Source organism: Mustelus asterias, chromosome 1, assembly GCF_964213995.1.
Source record: "Mustelus asterias chromosome 1, sMusAst1.hap1.1, whole genome shotgun sequence".
NCBI classification, from domain to species: domain Eukaryota; kingdom Metazoa; phylum Chordata; class Chondrichthyes; order Carcharhiniformes; family Triakidae; genus Mustelus; species Mustelus asterias.
The window spans coordinates 165,911,850-165,933,616 of record NC_135801.1 but is presented as its reverse complement, the minus strand read 5'-3'; the positions used below and the strand labels follow the sequence as shown (position 1 = coordinate 165,933,616).

Genomic DNA, 21,767 nt, shown 5'->3' with positions numbered 1-21,767 from the left:
TAAGCTAGTTCCATAGGCAGTGAATTTCCCCAAGGTTCTTTTTCGCTATTCCTTGTGGGCCAGGAAGAGCAGGGGAACTTGCCTCCACCCACTCAAGGGAGCCTTCAGTCTTTCCCAGTCTCCAATCTACCTCATGCCCTGGTACCCCACCCATGTATCCTTGATTGGCAGTCTTCCCCTCTCCGCTCCCGCTTGCACATCCCACCAGTCCTGATTGCTGATCCCATCTTCCAATCCTCCCGGTTACGGATGTCTCCGGAGGGCCCAAGACTGCCCCAAGGACCCCTCCCCGCACCCCAATCCTGGCCAGGCTGTTCATTTCACCAGGCGGGAAATGGAGTTAATGGGGTCCAACTGTTAGGTTTGGCAGAACCTCCTGTGACTCTAACCTTGCTGGGTTCTTCAACCGTTTTCATCCTCAGCCGTACTTTCCAGCAAATAGGGGCTGACCTTCCAGCGAATGAGTGTTCACTCTATGGAACTGGCATCATGAAGATTGTGGAAGTAGTTCCAGTTTAATTACATCACTTTTAGAAGATGAGAGTTTGGGTTATGGTGCAAGAATAATTTGGATGTGACATATGGTAGGTGTAACATGCTTGGGAAGAGCAAGCGGCCTTGGACCTAGGGTTCCCAAGGCTCCCAAAGCTCTTCACCATTGAGGTTTCCCTGAGCTTCTGGTTGCTCTGCTGTAGTTCCATTGATCGAGAATGATTGTTGTGATTAGTCACCACTCTATTATCATTGCAACTACCAGGATAGTAGAAGGTGAAGCAGGTTGACTGTAGTCTGTCATCTAGCAATTACTGTGTCCCTATGTTGTAATGTGAGTACCTCTCAAAGAGCTAGTGGATCAAAGTACTAGAATCATAGAATCCCTGCAGTGCTGAAGGAGGCCATTTGGCCCATTAAGCCTGCACTGACGACAATCCCACCCAAGCCCTATCCCCGTATTTTACTCTGCTATTCTCCCTGACACTAAAAGGGGCAATTTAGTATGGCCGATCCACCTAACCCGCACTACTACCCCATTTTCTGGGATATGCTCCCTGCAAGTTCTGCTCCCTGTTGAGTGTGCTAGATTGCAGAATCACCTCTTGTATTGTAACCTTTAACGTGGAAAGGAATCTAAAAGGGAGCTGGACAACCACAGGGCAGGGCATCCACAATCCAAGGGTAAATACCAATCCATGACCACCACAATTGACACTGCCAGAAGTTTTCCGGTCAGGGGGAAGGTCCCTATCAATGTTGCTGCTAAGCTGTGTGTGGCTGCCCAGACGCCTGATAGGTAGCCTTGTTCCAGGAGAAATAATGCACAGACAGGCCGCACAAAACAACTTAAAGGGCCACATGCTGAAAATAAACAGGCCGCGCACAGCAAACTTAAAGGAACATGGACCCTTACGTACTCTTGGGTGCCTGTACCAGTAAGAGGCAGTCTGGGCACCTGCCAATTCCAAGAAGTTTGACCCACTATTTAATTAGTTTAGTGGGGGGTAAAGGTGGTATTTTCCAGGGGTCCTAGGCATGATCATGTCTAAGATGCCCAGGTGGGGCCCACTTATGTCACCTAGTTTGTCAATATTCTGATGTACCATTGCTGACCAAGTGTCATACTCCTCTGAGAAATGGAAATCTGGGAATTCCCAAGGCAGGGAATCTCCACCACCCTCCGAGCTGCTTCCTGGATTGATGGTCATGTTTGGAACACTCTGCTCCCAAGAAGCCATCCAGGAAACTCCCACTAGAAGCTAGGATCTGGGTTTAAATGTAGAGTCTTTCCATTGTGCTCTTATCGGAGTTGCAAAGGGAGTGTGCCGGGAGGGCTACCCTTTTTGCTTGTGGTGCTTGGAATAGAGGTAACCTGACAGGCAGAATTTACGTGGAGTAGCTGTTTCTGGATTTAGCCGGTCATTTCTGTCTATTGAATATCCATGCACATGAAGAAACCAAGAGATCCGTTTATATATTTGCGTTGTGTCAGTCTCCCAACTCACGTTGATGAATGGCATTGTTCCTGCAGGAGGCCTGGCCTGATCTGAGTATCCTGTGATCCAAAACTATTGTCACCATGACCTTGGAGCTCCTGTAACAATACCAGGCCTTGGTTTCATTCACATTCTGCGAGTTGTGATACACAGTGTACTTAGTTATTAGAAGGCAGATAAAAATGTTACTGTGCACCTTTTTGTTGTTTGCAATCCTCACTGCCACAGTTTTGTAGGTCGGTTTGCTAAGCTGTTTTCCTTGACTGAGTGGATTTGTTCCCAGTCCTTCCTGACCTCTTTATTTTATATTTATAATCTCAGTGCACCTCTGTTGAGCTCTCTCTCGTTCCTCTTAAGTTACAGATAAGTTTTCCTACTTGGGCTTGCTCGCTTCTACATCGTCATTGAGTTGTAATCAGTACTTGGCACCGGTGCTGTGCCAGTGACACACGCCTGTTTGCAAGTCTGGTTTTCTCACAGTTTTGGGCTGAATTGCTGATTTATCATATGTGCTAAAACAGACAGCTGTAGATTTAACACACACGTGCTTGATTGGACATCATTTTCATGAAACAGTATGCGTGTGCTCCTTGCACCCACTTCCACTGAAGATGTGGAGTGGGCTGTTCAGCACACGGCACCATGGTTCAGGGACTGAGTGAGATGAGACCTGGAGGTTGTGGGATGCTGAGTACCTGCATGGGGGAAGGGGGTAGGGAGAAGAGTCCACATCATCTTCATCTGCCTTTTCTCCTGCAGCAACTGGTGCTGCTCTGCCTTGCTTCATGTCCTTCTTCCATTTCTCCTGCAGAGCTAGAGGAAAGTTAGAAAGAAGTTGCTGACCAAACATCTCCTTTCAAACGGTGACTGGTATAAGGCAGAGTAGCACAAGCAACTCCTGTTTTTAGGTGACGATCACAGAGAATTTCCAGAATGAAAGTTGACAGCGTTGGTGACGTCTTGACCAATTGTCACAGAAAGTTTCCCAGCACATTTTCAAAAATCCTCTTCAAACCTATGGCAGCAAGTAAAAGGTGATATACTTAATCAGCTGGTCACTGTTAGGAGAGGGTGTTTGGTCAAAGACCATCCATTAAAATGCTGTGGAACCTCAGTAATGAGTGCAGCAGGAAATTGACATTTCAATCAGCTGCTTAACAATCCTCTGGGCACCGGTTTTATTGCAAACGTCAGATCCTATCAAGATGACATCTTGTGCTAAATGTGAGCAAAACTGGCATTTCTGTTTGAGATAAATCTTGGCCACCCAGGAGACTCAAGCCTTGATTTTTCACCTTGACATCCTTGATGTGTAAAAGTCCTTTGCTGATGCGAGGACTGGGCATAGCGGATTAATTTACAATATGATATTTAAAGTTTATTTATTAGTGTCACAAGTAGGCTTACATTAACACTGCAATGAAGTTACTGTGAAAATCCCCTAGTCGCCACACTCCAGCACCTGTTCGGGTACACTGAGGGAGAATTTAGCACGGCCAATGCACCTAACCAGCACGTCTTTCGGATTGTGGGAGGAAACCGGAGCAGCCGGGGAAACCCACGCAGACACGGGGAGAACGTGTTGACTCCACATAGACAGTCGCCCAAGCTGGAAATCGGACCCAGGTCCTTAGCGCTGTAAGGCAGAAATGCTAACCACTGTGCCACCACGCCACCCCTCTTTTCTGAGGACACCTTCTCAATTCTGTTCCATTCTTCATTTGACAGATAGCTTAACTCACTTTGTAAGATACTCTGGGGATAAAAATGGCAGGATTGCACCCTTCCCATTGGCAGATCACAAATCTTTCCTCTAATCAGATCCAGCCTATGAACTTCCTCCTGTGCAGATTTATCTCCTGCTGCCTGTGCTGACCCACACCCACCTTTTAATAGGTAGTCCTATCTTTTGTAACATTAGTTCTAAGCAGCTTACTCCCACATCATCACAGACATGGATTCACAATCAGTCAGGGTAAGTATTGTTTTCACTACATTCGCTGGATTAGTAACTTGATGATAATCTGGAACATGAATACTCCTTAAAAAGAAAACCCAGCCTCAACTCCTCAGTGCTTACTAATTATCATCCATCTTCAATCTCTCCTTCCTCGCCAAAATCCTTGAATGTGTTGTCTTTTTACCCAGAACTCTGTTTGAATTCCTGCAATTATATTTCTCCCCACCCCACAGCAATAACGCAGCCTTGACTAAAGTTATGACTGAAATTCTCTGTTTATTCTGATTGTGTTGGATTATCCTTCCCGATCCTGCTCAGATTCTCTGCTTCTACAAGTGGGATCTTACCATCCTCCTCCAATGCTGTTCCTATGTTGTTCAGCTCGGCCGAGCCTCCCTCGCTTAGATTTACTCTTATCTTTCTAATTCAAACCATCCGATTGTGAACCATGTTTGGTGATGATTTCTCTCCCAACTTTAAAACATCATTGATCCCCAAGGATCAATCCGCATGCCTTGCCCCAGACAAAAAGTCAGCATCTAAATGTACACATATGACTCCGAGTTCCACTGCACTTATGACTCCCAGTTATGGCTCCCATCGAGCCTGCACTTATGACTCCCAGTTCAACATTAGTCAACCTTATCATTTCCTGTGTGCTGTCAGACTGCTTGTCTGTCTTGGATGAGTTGTAAATCCCTCAAACTAAACATTGGAATGACTGAAGCCAAAAAGTCTGTGCCGTCGATTGCATTGCCTGTCTGGAAGAGGCTGCAGAAATTGGCAGGGCAAAGGTTTAAATTTGTAAATGAGAAAATCAGATTTGAAGTGCTAGGAAGCCAGAAGTAAATGTAGGTCAAAGACAAGAGTGAGTAGAATTTGGTGTGAGACAGAATATAGACAGCATTGGCCAGGATTTTACCGTCCCGCCCGCCACGGGAATCAGCACGGGCAAGGTGGGAACAATGGGAAACTCCTTTGATCCCGGGTGAGCTTTTACGGTTTCGGGACGAGCGAGGCCATACAATCCCGCCCATTGTTCATAGAATCTACAGTGCATTTGGCCCATCGAGCCTGCACCGACCACAGCCCCATCCAGGTCCTATCCCTCGTAACACAACATATTTACCTTCCTAATCCACCTGACACTAAGGGGCAATTTTCCATGGCCAATCAACCTAACCCGCACATGTCTGGAGTGTGGGAGGAAACCGGAGCACCCGGAGGAAACCCACGCAGACATGGGGAGAATGTGCAAACTCCACACAGACACTGACCCGAGCCCGGAATCGAACCTGGGTCCCTGGCACTGTGAGGCAGCAGTGCTAACCACTGTGCTACCGTGCCGCCCAATTGTTCTAGATGAGTTGAAGTTTATAGTGTGTGAAGGATGAGAAGCTGCTGGAGGAGCATTTGGAATAGTTGAGTTAACAAGTGACTAAAGCAAGAATGAGTTTTCAGCATCAGATGGACTGGGTCAGAGGTTGAAATAGACAGAAGCCTTTTCCTGGGAGATTACTAGGGGAAATTACTAGAGTCAATTACTAGGGGAGCACAGGTTTAAGGTGCGAGGAGCAAGGTTTAAAGGAGATGTACAAGGCAGATTTTGTACACAGAGGGTGGTGGGTGCCTGGAACTCGCTGCCGGGGGAGGTAGTGGAAGCAGATACAGTAGTGACTTTTAAGGGGCACCTTGACAAATACATGAATAGGATGGGAATAGAGGGATATGGTCCCCGGAAGGTTAGGGGATTTTAGTTAAGTTGGGCAGCATGGTCAGTGCAGGCTTGGAGGGCCAAAGGGCCTGTTCCTGTGCTGTAATTTTCTTTGTTCTTTGTTCTTTATTCTAATTCATGGAGGTAGAAATGTTCAGTCTTTATGATGAAAAAGATTGGAAGATCAGCCCTGGGTCAAATAAGAAGCTAGAGGTAGCAAACAGTTTCGTTGAACTTGGGATGCGATAAAGGCATTTTTCATTACAACTATGTTTTAAAAGGTTTGGCAGTAGATAGCACCCTTTACACCTCATAATTTGAAGTGTCAAAAACAAGTGAAAGAGAGAAATAAAAGCAACCATTGCATTTTTCTTGACTTAGAGCCAGGACTGTATAAGTTTCTTCTAATCTGCAGACCTCCTTTACCAATTAACAATTAAACTCAGACTTTGGGGACTTCTGGCCATTGGATCTAGCGGCTTAAAGGTACAAATCAGCTGGTACACACTGCCTACCACCTTAAGCAAATTGTGGATTACGTGGTCTGACTCTCCTGTCAGTATGCATTGATCTGACTCCAGTGAACAGTGCCGTGGGACACTTGCCATATTTTGCATTTGTCATGTTGAAGGGTTTACTGGATTTTGATATCAATAATCACAGCAAACCAATTAAAAATAGTGAAAAGGGATGGAAGTAGTGTCTGCATTGCATCAAAATTTTCCATTTCTGCTATATGCTTGCATTAGAATCTTGTTTCTCCATAGAATCCCTACAGTGCAGAAGGAGGTCATTCGGCCCATCGAGTCTGCACCGACCTTAATCCCTATCCCTGTAGCCCCATTTATTTACCCTGTTAGTCCCCTGACACTAAGTGGCAATTTAGCGTGGCCAATGCAGCTAATCAGCACATCTTTGGAGTGTGGGAGGAAACCGGAGCACCTGGAGGAAACCCACTGACCCGAGCCGGGAATCGAACCCGGGTCCCTGGCTCTGTGAGGCAGCAGTGCTAACCACTGTGTCAGCTTGCCACCCCTGTTTCTGTTTCTATCCACCCTGGCAGAACGAGATGAAATGTTCTTCTGGCTGTCTGGATCTTATGTGAAGTCAGTTTGGGAAAATTCAACCTCTTTTTGTGGACTCAGCTCCACTTACCCGCCCGCTCACCATAGCCCTTAATTCCTTTACTGTTCAGAAATTTATCTATCTTTGCCTTAAAAACATTCAATGAGGTAGCCTCAACTGCTTCACTGGGCAGGGAATTCCACAGATTCACAACCCTTTGTGTGAAGAAGTTCCTCCTCAACTCAGTCCTAAATCTGCTCCTCCTTATTTTGAGGCTATGTCCCCTAGTTCTAGTTTCACCCGCCAATGGAAACAACCTCCCTGCTCCTACCTTATCTATTCCCTTCATAATCTTATATGTTTCTATAAGATCTCCCCTCATTCTTCTGAATTCCAATGAGTATAACCCCAGTCTGCTCAGCCTCTCCTCATAAGCCAACCCTCTCAACTCCGGAATCAACCTAGTGAATCTCCTCTACACCCTCTCCAGTGCCAGTATTTCTTTTCTCAACCTCGTGCCTCGGAGGGCTGGGGCTCTTTGTTTGGCACCAACAACAAAGGGTGATTGGTGTATAAAATATGAAGTATCACACTGCTATGATGGAGGAGTTCTCCTGAAGATTAAGCTGTTGCTGGGCACAACTGTGTGTCTGATCTCAGAGTACTCGATGCTCACACCAAGCAGCCAAGATGGCAAAGTGGTCCACTCTCCACCACAATCATTGATGAGCATTTAATTCACCCAATAAAAAGAGCCCACAATGTCATTCAGTTGGCAGATTGACACTGGCTTCATAGACAGGGTCTTGGAATATTCACCCACTCCATTGCTGGGGAAACATTGCAGTCTTCAATTAGAGAGAAGGAAGGATGAGAGAAAGAATCAGCTGATTAAAAATAAAAGGCAGGGTGGAGGAAAAAGTTGCTTTCAGTTAAATTCAAGCTGCTTTTATTCACAGATACACTTTTTGTGCGATCAATCGCGCAGCCATGAAAATTTCACCAGGAAGTGAAATGATGTTCACCAAATGTCTGGATGGCTGGCCAATCAAAAACAAGACAAGGTACTGGGCACCATTTCAATGTTAACATCTTTGTTCACACTTCAGGATCTGTTTGTAGGTTAAAGCAAGTTGTAAATTATTTCTCTCACGCCATACACCTTAATAATGTAAAACATTTAATGCAAATCTATCATCTCAGTATGCATGACTGTAAACATTTTGAATATGAGTTAACTCTTGCTGCCACTGCACAGTGATGATTGGTGTGCATTTCCCCCCCCCCCCCCCCCCCGCTAAAAAAGGACTGGCAAGTATTATCAGTGCTCTGGCAAGGCACAATATACAAGGGTCGTTAAGGCTCAGGTTTAATTTACATTCACTATGCTGCTCATAACATTAGTGGAATAAGTGGGCAGAACTCTAGTTAGTCACCATTTATTGCAAACAGGCACTGTAAGTTTTGAGTGTGGTTTTCCAGAACTGCTTTTTTCTTGGATCAACTTCACCATCCAGTCTGCGTACATGATGCTCAAAATATTGCAGCTGCTGAAAATGTGAACAAAAGACCATAAGAACTAGGAGCAGGAGTGGGCCATCTGGCCCCTCGAGCCTGCTCCGCCATCCAATAAGATCATGGCTGATCTTTTTGTGGACTCAGCTCCACTTATCCACCTGCTCATCATAACCCTTAATTCCTTTACTGTTCAAAAATTTATCTATCCTTGCCTTAAAAACATTCAATGAGGTAACCTCAACTTCTTCACTGGGCAGGGAATTCCACAGATTCACAACCCTTTGTGTGAAGAAGTTCCTCCTCAACTCGGTCCTAAATCTGCTCCTCCTTATTTTGAGGCTATGCCCCCTAGTTTTAGTTTCACCTGCCAGTGGAAACAACTTCCCTGCTTCTATCTTATCTATTCCCTTCATAATCTTATATGTTTCTATAAGATCTCCCCTCATTCTTCTGAATTCCAATGAGTATAGCTCCAGTCTACTCAGCCTTTCCTCATAAGCTAACCCTCTCAACTCTGGAATCAACCTAGTGAATCTCCTCTACACCCTCTCCAGTGCCAGTATATCCTTTCTCAAGTGAAATAAAAACAAATTGCAGGAAATACTCAGTAGGTCAGGCAGTATCTGTGGAGAGAAACAGAGTTGACTTATCAGGTTGATGAACAATTCTGATGGAAGCTCATCTACCTGAAACTTTTTAAAAACTCTGTTCCTCTAGAATATATAGCTTGAAAGGCAACGTTAAAATGCTCTGGAGGAGGATTGAGTATCAGAATATACAATTAAAATTGGGAATCAGAAATCAGATTAAAAATTAAGTGGATTTTTTCTTAATGAAGGAAGACTTGCCAAATAATTTATTATGAATGCCAATGAGATGGATAACATAAATGGGTCAAAGAAATAGTTCAATATGTTTCTGGAGACTGAAGGATAAAGTGAGAAAACGAGTAGATGAATTGAAATCAATCTAGGTTGCTTTGGTTTTTTTGTCTTGTTCTTCAGTTTTTGTGAGCTTGACTAGAATTCATATTGCTCATAAAACATTTTCTTTTCCCTGTTCAATTTCTTCAGTTTGCACTCTTAACATTGCCGCGGTGATCTTTGGAGATATGCTACAGCTTGCTCAAGGGACTTTGAGGTCTAAGCTTCCTGGTCCATGGTTGACTTTTTGCTGGATGCCGTCCTGGAAGAATAACAGCAGCTGTATCCTGTGAGAGATGATTCCTGCTGAACAGTTACTTCGTTTACTCGGCTGGGCTTGTTTAGCACCCTGTACTTCAGTATGAAGAGGGACATCCTGAGCTTTGGTTGTGATGGACTGAGAGTTACATTTGTATTTTTCCTCTTTTGCAAAGCCCACAAACAGACATTGTGCACAAGCCGCAGCTTCCACTGCAATGACCCCCCTAATGCTATAAGCCACGTTGATTTTTATACTGCTGATAATTTAAACAAAAAAGTCAATTTCACAGTCCTATTTGTATATATTGTATCGCTACATTTTTGTACATGGTGGACTTACATTTGTTAAATGCTATTTATATATCAAAGTGCTGTATATTTGAAAATAAAATTATTTTTCTGTAATAATTGGTAAGAATTGAATGAATAGAGTGCTAAGTTTGACACCTTCCATTCAACAGGTTCAGACTCTTCCTGGTTCTGTGTGTATCAGTAGTGCTTCAAATCTCTTTCTCAAGCAGCAGTTCAGGGCAGCACAGTGGTTAGCACTGCTGCCTCACAACGCCAGGGACCCGGGTTCGATTCCCAGCTTGGGTCACTGTCTGTGTGGAGTCTGCATTTTCTCCCTGTGTCTGCATGGATTTCCTCCAGTTTCTTCTCATAGTCTGAAAGACGTGCTGGTTAGGTGCATTGACCATGCTAAATTCTCCCTCAGTGTACCCGAACAGGTGCCAGAGTGTGGCGACTAGGGTATTTTCACAGTAACTTCATTGCAGTGTTAATGTAACCCTACTTTTGACAATAATAAATAAACTTTTTAAAAAAACACATCGCCCCCCCCATCGCTTGCTCAAAATGTGTCCGAGAGCCCTTGCTCTATCAGCTAATGGGGGCAAGTCTTCATTGTCTACCTTATCTAAACGTCTTGTGTACACCTCTTATCAAATCTCATAATTTTCTTTGCTCTAATAACAATCCCAGTTTCTCCAAACTTGTAACTAAAATCCTCGCCAATCTGGTAAATCTTTTTTACATTCTCTCGATGACCCTCACATCCTTCCTAACATGTGGTGACCAGAACACGACACAATACTCTAGATATGACCTAATCTGTGCTTTATAAAGGTTCGGCATGCTAGCACAGTGGTTAGCACGGTATATGGGCGGCACGGTAGCACAGTGGTTAGCACGGTATATGGGCGGCACGGTAGCACAGTGGTTAGCACTGCTGCTTCACAGCTCCAGGGACCTGGGTTCGATTCCCGGCTTGGGTCACTGTCTGTGTGGAGTTTGCACATTCTCCTCGTGTCTGCGTGGGTTTCCTCCAGGTGCTCCGGTTTCCTCCCACACTCCAAAGATGTGCGGGTTAGGTTGATTGGCCAGGTTAAAAATTGCCCCTTAGAGTCCTGAGATGCGTAGGTTAGAGGGATTAGCGAGTAAATATGTGGGGGTAGGGCCTGGGTGGGATTGTGGTCGGTGCAGCCTCGATGGGCCGAATGGCCTCCTTCTGCACTGTAGGGTTTCTATGGTTTCAGTAGAACTTCCCTGTTTCTGTACTCAATGCAACCATTTACAAAGCCCAAGATCCCATTCGCTTTGCTAATTGTGCTCTTGATATATCCTGCCACCTTCAAAGATCAATAGCATGAACTTCCAAGTCCCATTGTCCCTGCAAAATCTTTAGAACTGTTGCATTAAAGTCTATAATTCGTATTCCTATCCCTTCTGCCAAAATGGACCAGCTGACACTTCTCTATATTGAATTCACCCACTGTTTGTTACACATTCTGCTACCTTATTTATGTCCTGTTTAGGCATTCGCATCATTCTCACTGTCACACCTCCAAGTTTGGTATCATCTGCAAATATTTAAACTTTAAATCACTGATATAGATCAACAAAAGCAATGGTCTTAGCACTGACCCTTTGGGAACACTACTGCCGACTATAATCTCGAATCCTCTGACATGTCTCCTGTAATAGTTGGAAGTTTGCAAGATTATGGCAAGTCCTTCAGTTATCTCCACTCCCACTATCTTTAGCAAGGCATCCAGACATGGTGACTAATCTACTCTAAGCATAGCCAACCTTTCCAATACATTCTGCATATCAATTTTCATCCTGTCCATTACCTCTCCCATCAAATGTCCCCCCTTGGGTAAGAGTAATCAGAAGATTGTAGGTTCCAGGACCCGGGTTCAATTCTGGCCCTGGGCGACTGTGGGGTTTGCACATTCTACCGTGCCTGCGTGGGTTTCCTCCGGGTGCTCTGGTTTCCTTCTATAGTCCAAAGATGTGCGGGTTAGATGGATTAGCTGTTCTAAATTGTCCCTTTGTGTTCCAAGATGTGTAGGTTAGATGGGATTAGCCACGGTAAATGTGTGGGTTTGCAGGGATAAGGTGGGGGAAAGGGCCTGAGTAAGATACTCTGTCAGGGAGTCAGTGCAGACTCATGGGCCGAATGGCCTCTTCTGCCCAATAGGAATTCTATGACTATACAGGAGAATGGAAAATCAATGGGAAGTTACCTCATTTACATGGAGTTGCAAGATTTGGAAATTACTAATTTTTTTAGGGTTCAATATTGGTTTGAAGTAAGATCAGAAGATTTTGTCAGTTAAAGGTTTAAATAGTTCAGGTTGAGTTTCTACTCGTGAGACAATTGGGAAACAGGACAACCAGAAAACAGATGTTGGTATGGAAAAAAAAATGTTCTTGATGAACTAAGTGACTTTAAAGTTGCCAGAATGTCTGGGTTCAAACCGTTGTTTCTTTCTTAATTGCACCGTGAGCAATTGATGACCTCTTTGTCAGCTGTCTAGAAATCAGCAAAAGGTTTGAACTCAGCAGATTTAACTCAGGATGACATCTAACCAGAACCATCATGTCTTTAAATAAGATTCAGGTTTGCTGATGCCTTGATCTACAGGCCATGGCCAGGATCCTCTGACTTTGTCCGCGGCTGGCATTTTCCAGTCCTGCTGCTATGAGTGGGGATTTGGCTGAGCGCTAAATTCTCCATTCTCGTTGGCAGCAGCGACAGGCATATGACATTTGAGAATTCTGGCCCATATCTGTCAGACAGAACATTGATATTTCATGAAGATATTCTGCTAGGAATTATCACTGACATCTGTTATTAATTGTCTTAGTGTCTGTGGAAATAGGTTAGCATGTTTATGTGAATTGTCTACAATAGTTTGTATTATTGATAGGAAAATGTACCCTGTTTGTTTCGCTACAATCTGTATCTACAAGGATGTGTTATTATTCACAATGGAATGTAGACTTGGGGGGGGGGGGGGGGCTAAGGATATAAGAAATGGACATTTGTTTTCATCCTACGTGATTTTAGTTACAGAGATGGGGTGACACAAGGTGACTCCCCACCCTTAGCCAATAAAAAATGTTAATTCAGACTATTTCCTAATAAGGGAAGAGGAACAGCCAGAATTAGGGATAAAAGTTGAAAATTCAGCGTCTTCTTTGGCGCAGTCTCCCCATTGTTTCTGTGGTGTAATCCTTTTGTGACACATTTCAACATAATACCATTCAGAGAAGAAGAGGAAAGGCATCATTTGTGTGGCAGCACTCAAGGAAGCCTGGGCCATGAGGGATAAGAAACTTACACACTATCTGCACTTCTTTTGTTAGTATATATAACATCTTGCTTAATAAATTCTACTTGATCCATAAATGCTGGTTGTTCGTCCTGTGTTAGGTCAGGCACCACTGAGGGCCCCATTGTTGAAAATTGATAAATAATTAAAAGGGTTTTATATCTTAAAATTCCTAAAGCATACAGGGTCAATTCGTACCTGTACCACTTGGGGCACATATTTGGAGTCTGATTGCTGTCAAGTTTACGCTAGGCGCGGTTGGACTGCCAAAGAATTTTGGTAACAAGACAGCCTCAAACTCTTTTCATGTAGGAACTTTATAATTTGACGGTGACTTGATTTGAACTTGGTTTCCAGAGGAGGAAGTAGTTCTGTATGTTGCAACTCAGTTTATTACTTAATCCCTGTCAGTCAGCACAAGATATGTTGACGTACGAGGACATCATGGATCACGTTAACAGTATCATCAAGAAGTATCTTTCTGTTTATGCCAGGGCTGTGATGGTACAGATTGTGTCTGATTTTCCACATTCCTCACGTAACCAGCAGGTTAAATATAGATGAGTGGAAACTAGTCTTAACTCTGTAACTGCCGAGAAACTACACTTGTTGGAGGCTCCAGCCATTCCCGATATATAATATGTTAGTACACATTCTACTTTGAAAATGAAAATTGCCCCTCTAGATTTTCAGCACAGAGTCGCAGAGTTAAGATAATACCATGGTAATGCCACTGGACTCGTAATTCAGAAGCCCAGGCTAACATTCCGAATTGAATTTAAATTCATGAATAAAATCTGGGATTGAAAGCTAGTCTCAGTAATGGTGCCAATGAAGCTATGATCTGGCTTGCGAATGTCCTTTAGGGAAGGAAATCTGCCGTCCTTACCTGGTCTGGCCTAAATGTGTTTGACTGCCTGTGAAATGGCCTTGTAAGCCTGGTCAGTTCAAGGGTAATCAGGGGTGGGCAACAAATGTCTTGTCACTAACACCCAAATCCCATGAAAGGATTAATAAAAAAGCATTTTTCACTCTGCAGAAGCTTCCAGACCTGCTGGGTTTTCCAGAATTTTCTGTTTTCAATTACAATTGCCCATGAACTGAAGCTGGTGAGGTGTTTATCTGGTCACAGAGGCCACAGGTTCTAACTATCAGGTGTTTGTCATTGCCCAGCCCCCAATGCTGAGTGCCCATGCTGCTGTCTCAGCTTTGGGTTTCTATGTGGTATTTTCCCAATTGACATTGACCCACTAAGGACACCAATCATACACACGACCTGCCCATCGCTATCATCTCATCATTACATATTCGGTCAATGCATATTAGTCACTCTTTTTCATTCTTTCTGTAGCTTTGCTGGACTTGGGGTTGAACATTAATTCCCAAGCAAAAGAGGGATTTTTTTTTTGGTTTAATAAAACAGAACGACTCCTCACAATGAAATAAGAGAAATGAATGACAAATATTGGTGTGTTATCGAATGTTAGCGAATGTTGTCCCATTGTTTAAGAAGGGGAACAGAGACTTCCCCGGGAATTATAGACCGGTGAGTCTCACTTCTGTTGTCGGCAAGATGTTGGAAAAAATTATAAGGGATAGGATTTATAGTTATTTGGAGAGTAATGAATTGATAGGTGATAGTCAGCATGGTTTTGTGGCAGGTAGGTCGTGCCTTACTAACCTTATTGAGTTTTTTGAGAAAGTGACCAAGGAGGTGGATGGGGGCAAGGCAGTGGACGTGGTATATATGGATTTTAGTAAGGCGTTTGATAAGGTTCACCATGGTAGGCTTCTGCAGAAAATGCAGATGTATGGGATTGGGGGTGATCTAGGAAATTGGATCAGGAATTGGCTAGCGGATAGGAAACAGAGGGTGGTGGTTGATAGTAAATATTCATCATGGAGTGCGGTTACAAGTGGTGTACCTCAGGGATCTGTTTTGGGGCCACTGCTGTTTGTAATATTTATTAATGATCTGGATGAGGGTATAGTTGGGTGGATTAGCAAATTTGCTGATGACACCAAAGTCGGTGGTGTGGTAGACAGTGAGGAAGGGTGTCGTAGTTTGCAGGAAGACTTAGACAGGTTGCAAAGTTGGGCCGAGAGGTGGCGGATGGAGTTTAATGCGGAGAAGTGTGAGGTAATTCACTTTGGTAGGAATAACAGATGTGTTGAGTATAGGGCTAACGGGAGGACTTTGAATAGTGTGGAGGAGCAGAGGGATCTAGGTGTATGTGTGCATAGATCCCTGAAAGTTGGGAATCAAGTAGATAAGGTTGTTAAGAAGGCATATGGTGTCTTGGCGTTTATTGGTAGGGGGATTGAATTTAGGAGTCGTAGCGTTATGTTGCAACTGTACACAACTCTGGTGCGGCCGCACTTGGAGTACTGTGTGCAGTTCTGGTCCCCACATTACAGGAAGGATGTGGAGGCTTTGGAGAGGGTGCAGAGGAGGTTTACCAGGATGTTGCCTGGTATGGAGGGGAGATCCTATGAGGAGAGGCTGAGGGATTTGGGATTGTTTTCGCTGGAAAGGCGGCGGCTAAGAGGGGATCTTATTGAAACATATAAGATGATTAGAGGTTTAGATAGGGTGGATAGTGATAGCCTTTTTCCTCTGATGGAGAAATCCAGCACGAGGGGGCATGGCTTTAAATTGAGGGGGGGTAGTTATAGAACCGATGTCAGGGGTAGGTTCTTTACCCAGAGGGTGGTGAGGGATTGGAATGCCCTGCCAGCATCAGTAGTAAATGCGCCTAGTTTGGGGGCGTTTAAGAGATCCGTAGATAGGTTCATGGACGAAAAGAAATTGGTTTAGGTTGGAGGGTCACAGTTTTTTTTTTAACTGGTCGGTGCAACATCGTGGGCCGAAGGGCCTGTTCTGCGCTGTAATGTTCTATGTTCTATGTTCTATGTTCTTATCAGACATCCAGGGTTTCCAGGATTCAATGGGCTGTGCTGTAATGTGTATTTCTAGGGTTGCTCTCCCTCTTTATCGCAGCTTATGCAAGGTCAGAATATGTTCTTTTTGTCTCGCCTTGTTTTAGTTTCTCTCCTCTCGGAGGTTACTAATCAGCTTCTTATCTCTTTTTGTCTGTGTGCATTGACATTTTTTCCTAATATTTGATTGGGAGCTGTGCCAATGAAGCATTGAAAGTCAGTTATGGTTACTGATTTCTTGCAAGGTTATGACAGGAAGCATGTGCTCCCAGGGGAAAAAAAAATTGACAATATGGAACTATATCATAGAGTCCTACATGCAGAAGGAGGCCATTCGGCCCAACAAGTCTGCAGCGACAACAATCCCACCCAGGTCCTATTGCCATAACCCCATGCATTTACCTGAGCTCGTCTCCCTGACACTAAGGGTCAATTGAGCATGGCCAATCCACCTAACCCGCATATCTTTGGACTGTGGGAGGAAACCGGAGCACCCGGTGGAAACCCACGCAGACACGGGGAGAATGTGCAAACTCCACACAGACAGTGATCCAAGACGGGAATCGAACCTGGGTCCCTGGTGCTGTGAGGCAGCAATGCTAGCCACTGTGCCGCCCATATCATCAGGATGCAGCCCTGCCAATGAATATGGAGCTTGCTAATATCAAATGCAAAATTATAGATGTTTGGGAGCGAGTACTAGGTCGAAAATCTAATATTTCCTGTAAATTGAGAATCTAAAAATGGAACGGTGAAGTCAATATTGTTTGATTCTGGCCTTGGGTGACTGTCTGTGTGATGTTTGCACATTCTCCCCATTTGCACGTTCTCTCCCTCTGGGTTCTCCAGTTTCCTCCCACCTTCCAAAGCTGTGTAGATTAGGTGGATTACTCCGGATAAATATGGTTACGGGGCATGGATAAGATGCTCTTTTGGAACGTCGGTGCAGATTCAATGGGTCGAATGGCCTCCTTCTACACTCTAGGGGTTCAATGGTTCTAAGGTGCAACAATAATTTTCAAAAAAGAATGAGATAAATAATTGATGGGGAACAATTTAAAGGCCGATGGGGATTGAGTAGGGGAATGGGACTAATCGGAAAACTCTTTCAAAGACCTGGCACAGGAATAATTTCTTTCTTTCCTGCAACATTCCATGATCCTGAGATTCTAATGGACACAATAACAAAAACATAGCATATCCGGAATTTTTCCTTCCTGGTTATAATACAAAACTTTTATTGTTTTCTTCATTATATGTTACATTTTGCTACTCCAAAGATATTAATATCCATCTGAGGCTTGGTTCCTGTAGATCGAGAAGTCATGTGATGATGTAATGCTGCTTAAAGGGTCAAGTGACGGAAACATGGGAGTTCACCCTGGAACATGAGCAGAGTAGAAGCATGAAAGCTGCTCTGGGTACTGAATAAACTACTGTTGTTATAAGTCCTTGGTCGCCAGTCATTGAAACTCAACACTTCTACATTGTGCCAGGAATTGGCAGAATGGCACAAGGACTTCGCGACCCTCTTGAGATCAATGACAACATTGCGGACAACTGGGCCAAGTTTGAAAAGGAATGGTGCACCAGTTACGGTGCTGGTTTATCAGATAAATCAAAAAAGGTATATGTCGGTATTTAACGAGTGTGAAAACGTGAGAGGATCGTGCCAATTTTATGGGCGAGCTCCCAGTCGCAATTGTACAGCACTTAGTTTAAAAAAAGAGCCAGGATGCAATTCTCGCCAGTAGGGGGAGGAGCAGAGACTAATCTCACTGGTGAAGCCAGCTGCTGAGCTCTTGGGCAGGCGCCACAATCTCCCCGTGTACTTTGCACACTTTTCAGGTTTTCTGAATCGTTATAAGATGGGAGATACTTTGGCTGTTTTAGACTGGTCACAGACAAGAAGCAATGTAATCAGCAGCAGTAACCTACTGTTAAACCTCCTAGGTAATGCCCCTTCCACTCACCGATCGCCACTGCTGCAGAGTTCCCTCTAACCCCACTCAACTGCTGCCCCTTTGCAGATTTCCAAGACTTCATTTTGGTGCAATGGTTCCTTTGCTTGATGTGGCTTGAGTGCTTTGCATGGTGCACATCTGGAGACTTCCTTCTCCATGTTGGTATACATGGAGGGCTCGTATAGTGATTCCTTTAACCTGTATCTAGTTCATAGAATCATAGAATCCCTTCGTTGCAGAAGGAGGCCATTTGGCCCATCGAGTCTGCACTGACCAAAATCCCACCCAAGCCCTATTCCCGTAGCCCCACATATTTACCCAGCTAATTCCCAACACTAAGGTCAATTTAGCATGGCCAATCAACTTAACCTGCACATCTTTGGACTATGGAAGGAAACCAGAGCACCTGGAGGAAACCCATGCAGACACGGGGAGAACGTGCAAACTCCACACACACAGTGTACCCAAGGCTGGAATTGAACCTGAGTCCCTGGCGCTGTGAGGCAGCGGTGCTAATCACTGTGCCACCATGCCGCCCCGAGTTGCTTCCAATCCTGGATGCTCCTGTTCAATCTATATTTTATAAAATCGTTTGCACACAGTTATTACTTGCGCACACTGTTACCTCCCAGTACCACTGGTTGTCCCAACTTAAACGGGGAGGATGTAGACTGAGTAGTCATGTGACGGAAGTGCGGGAGTTCGCCCTGGAGCATGGACTGAGTAGAAGCATGAAAGAGTTGCTCCGATTACTGAAGAAACTATTGGTGTTATAAGTCATAGAGTCATAGAGGTTTACAGCATGGAAACAGGCCCTTCGGCCCACTTGTCCATGCCACCCTTTTTAAAAAAAAAACCCTAAACTAATCCCAATTGCCCGCATTTGGCCCATATCCCTCTATACCCATCTTACCCATGTAACTATCTAAATGCTTTTTAAAAGACAAAATTGTACCCGCCTCTACTACTACCTCTGGCAGCTTGTTCCAGACACTCACCACCCTCTGTGTGAAAAAACTGCCCCTCTGGACACTTTTGTATCTCTCCCCTCTCACCTTAAACCTATGCCCTCTAGTTTTAGACTCCCCTACCTTTGGGAAAAGATATTGACTATCTAGCTGATCTGTGCCCCTCATTATTGAATAGACCTCTATAAGATCACCCCTCAGTCTCCTACGCTCCAGAGAAAAAAGTCCCAGTCTATCCAGCCTCTCCTTATAACTCAATCCATCAAGTCCCGATAGCATCCTAGTAAATCTTTTCTGCACTCTTTCTAGTTTAATAATATCCTTTCTATAATAGGGTGACCAGAATTGCACACAGTATTCCAAGTGTGGCCTTACAACTTCAACAAGACATTCCATCTCCTGTATTCAATGTTCTGACCGATGAAATCAAGCATGCCGAATGCCTTCTTGACCACTCTGTCCACCTGTGACTCCACTTTCAAGGAGTCGCCAGGCATTGGAATCCAGCACTTCTACAGTTCCTATTGACTGCTGTGCTTATGTCTACTGATGTAAAGTTATTGATGTCAATCTGACAAGTAATCTCCCTGGTAGCTGGGTGGACATTGCATTCATTTGTAATCTTCACAAATCCTTTAGGGATAGAAATTTTAAATGATAGCTGTGTCTGGAGTTAAGACATGGTTCAGACCCATGAGTGAGGCAGTGCCAATATTTCCATGCAATCACTTTAACAGATAACTTTATGGGCTTCTGAATGTCTTTTTTTTATTCATTGATGGGACATGGACATCACTGGCTGGCCAGCATTTATTGTCCATTCCTAGTTGCCCTTGAGAAGGTGGTGATGAGCTGCCTTCTTGAATCGCTGCAGTCCACGTGCTGTGGGTTGACCCACAATGCCGTTAGGGAGGGAATTCCAGGATTTTGACCCAGCGACTGCGAAGGAATGTGGTCTTATATTTATATTGGTTCAGGAGTTAGCATGGAGCAGCAAAAGGACTGAAGCAATCCACGACAGTATGATAGCCAGATAAGGAACCGTGTTTTAAGTATCAATTTTAATATAAAGAAGTGGCTTTTCTTGTTTTGAAACTTTACGAGATGAGTAAAGCTTGCAACTCTTTCGTATTGAGGACATTATCTGTTTAATGTTAAGTAAGTTTGATTGGGAGCATGATCCCCCTGTCTGCTAAACCACATTCATCTTCCAAAGGAAGACTTATAAACATGCACGATATTCCAATAAACTGGAAATAAAATTTAGGAGCTGTCAGTAGCTCTTAAAAAGCTGTTTGTTGCCCTCATAAAGTAAATGGCTCGAATTTGAACATCTGCCAGTTGTTGTCATTGACGTATCTTCACATGTATTCTGTTTTTTACCCTTAGGGGATTAGTGGGGGAAGTGGTGGAAGAATTTCCAAGCTGATTATTAGCCTGCTGAACTGCGCTGAATGCTTCTTCCATGGCCAACAAGTCCTGGCGTTGGACTGGAACCTGAAGTTCCTGGTCCAGTGGTAGGGTGCTACCACCATGCCCATGAGACCTCCACAGCTGCCAATTATAGAGCCGCATTGTTTCACAGAACAGTTTTGGAAATGGTTCTGCAGAAGGCTCTGTACAGTAGAAATGAGGTCCACCCTCTAGATCAGTGTGCTGCTCAGTGGGAATCATCGCTGCCCCCATCCACGGAGGAGCTGAGGAAGACATTTGCAAGGTTTCACGACATTACCAAGTCTATGTGATCTCACAGACACCTTTGAGGTTGAATTTTATGTGCCCCTGGCATGCATGTTTCATAGGTGGGGGAGGGGTGTGTGGTCACATAAAATAGGGGTCAGGTGCCCACCCCACCACCTTGCTGTCCACCCCCGAGCTCAACCACACAATAAAAGGGGTGAGTGTCAAAATTGTAAGCCCGTCCACCATATTTAAATAAGTACATAGAGATCAATTAGGCTCTTATCAAGCTAATTGACCCTGATAATACACTGCCCAAGCCACAAAATGCTTGGCATGGGTAGTCAGGTGGGAGAGGGCATCCTGATTCTTTCTCTAGATGATTAAAGGGCAGGAAGGAAAGGGGGCAGAGGTTGCACTGCAGTGGCTGCGCTTTGCCAATCATGGGGTGAACCCCTTAAGGATTAAACCTCCCTTACCTCCTACCCTCTCCGTCTCTTAAATCTATCCCCCTGCCAATGTCCCTCCCAGCCTAAAACCCAGGACTTACCTGCTCTGGCTATCCAGTTTCTCCTTCTGCTGCAGTACCAACGGTGGCCACTCACACCTTTGTGGCACTGCTGGGACAGATGGAGATATCAGCCGAGTGGATTGGCCAGCAGCTCCAGAGGGTGGGACCTCTGCCCCAATGAGGGGTGAAAGTCTCACTCGGCCCTCGTTTATCCGCCCCACAATGTTTTATTGTTTTCGGTGGGGGTGGGAAGTGGGCATGCCATGCGCACTCCCATACTATCCCATCTGGGTCTCGTGGGTTCTGTTGTTAAACGGTGAACCTTTTCTGAACATTGAAAGCTGATGCCATTATTGAGGACTGTGCCAAGCAAGGGTGCTGTAGATGGTGGCTTAGGTGGAAGAATTCACAAATTGCAAATGCACAGCCTGATACTATGGTTTTTCAAAAGCACAGGTCTCGATTTAGTGTATAGTGAACGACCTGAACGTTTTTCTTGGGCTGCCTGGTGGTCACCCATTCACTTCCTTCCTCAGGTCCCTTCATCTCCGGTGTGACCACTCTCTAACTGTGCTATTCACAATGCCCTCAGACTTGCGGATGCTCCACAGTATCCCCAGCCACCGTTCCAGCTTTGAAACATGTTGCAGGA

At 44.5% G+C, this 21,767-nt stretch overlaps 1 protein-coding gene across 1 annotated transcript in view; it reads left to right on the top strand.

The window, feature by feature from the left end:
* Positions 1–10,251, top strand: part of LOC144499790 (endothelial lipase-like) — a 40,530-nt gene extending 30,279 nt beyond the window's left edge. The window contains exons 9-10 of the mRNA XM_078222266.1: positions 7,690–7,794; positions 9,322–10,251. Of these exons, the coding sequence (XP_078078392.1) occupies positions 7,690–7,794; positions 9,322–9,334 (118 nt within the window). The 3' untranslated portion in view covers positions 9,335–10,251. The remainder of the gene's footprint in view (positions 1–7,689; positions 7,795–9,321) is intronic.
* The last annotated feature ends 11,516 nt before the right edge of the window (positions 10,252–21,767 follow it).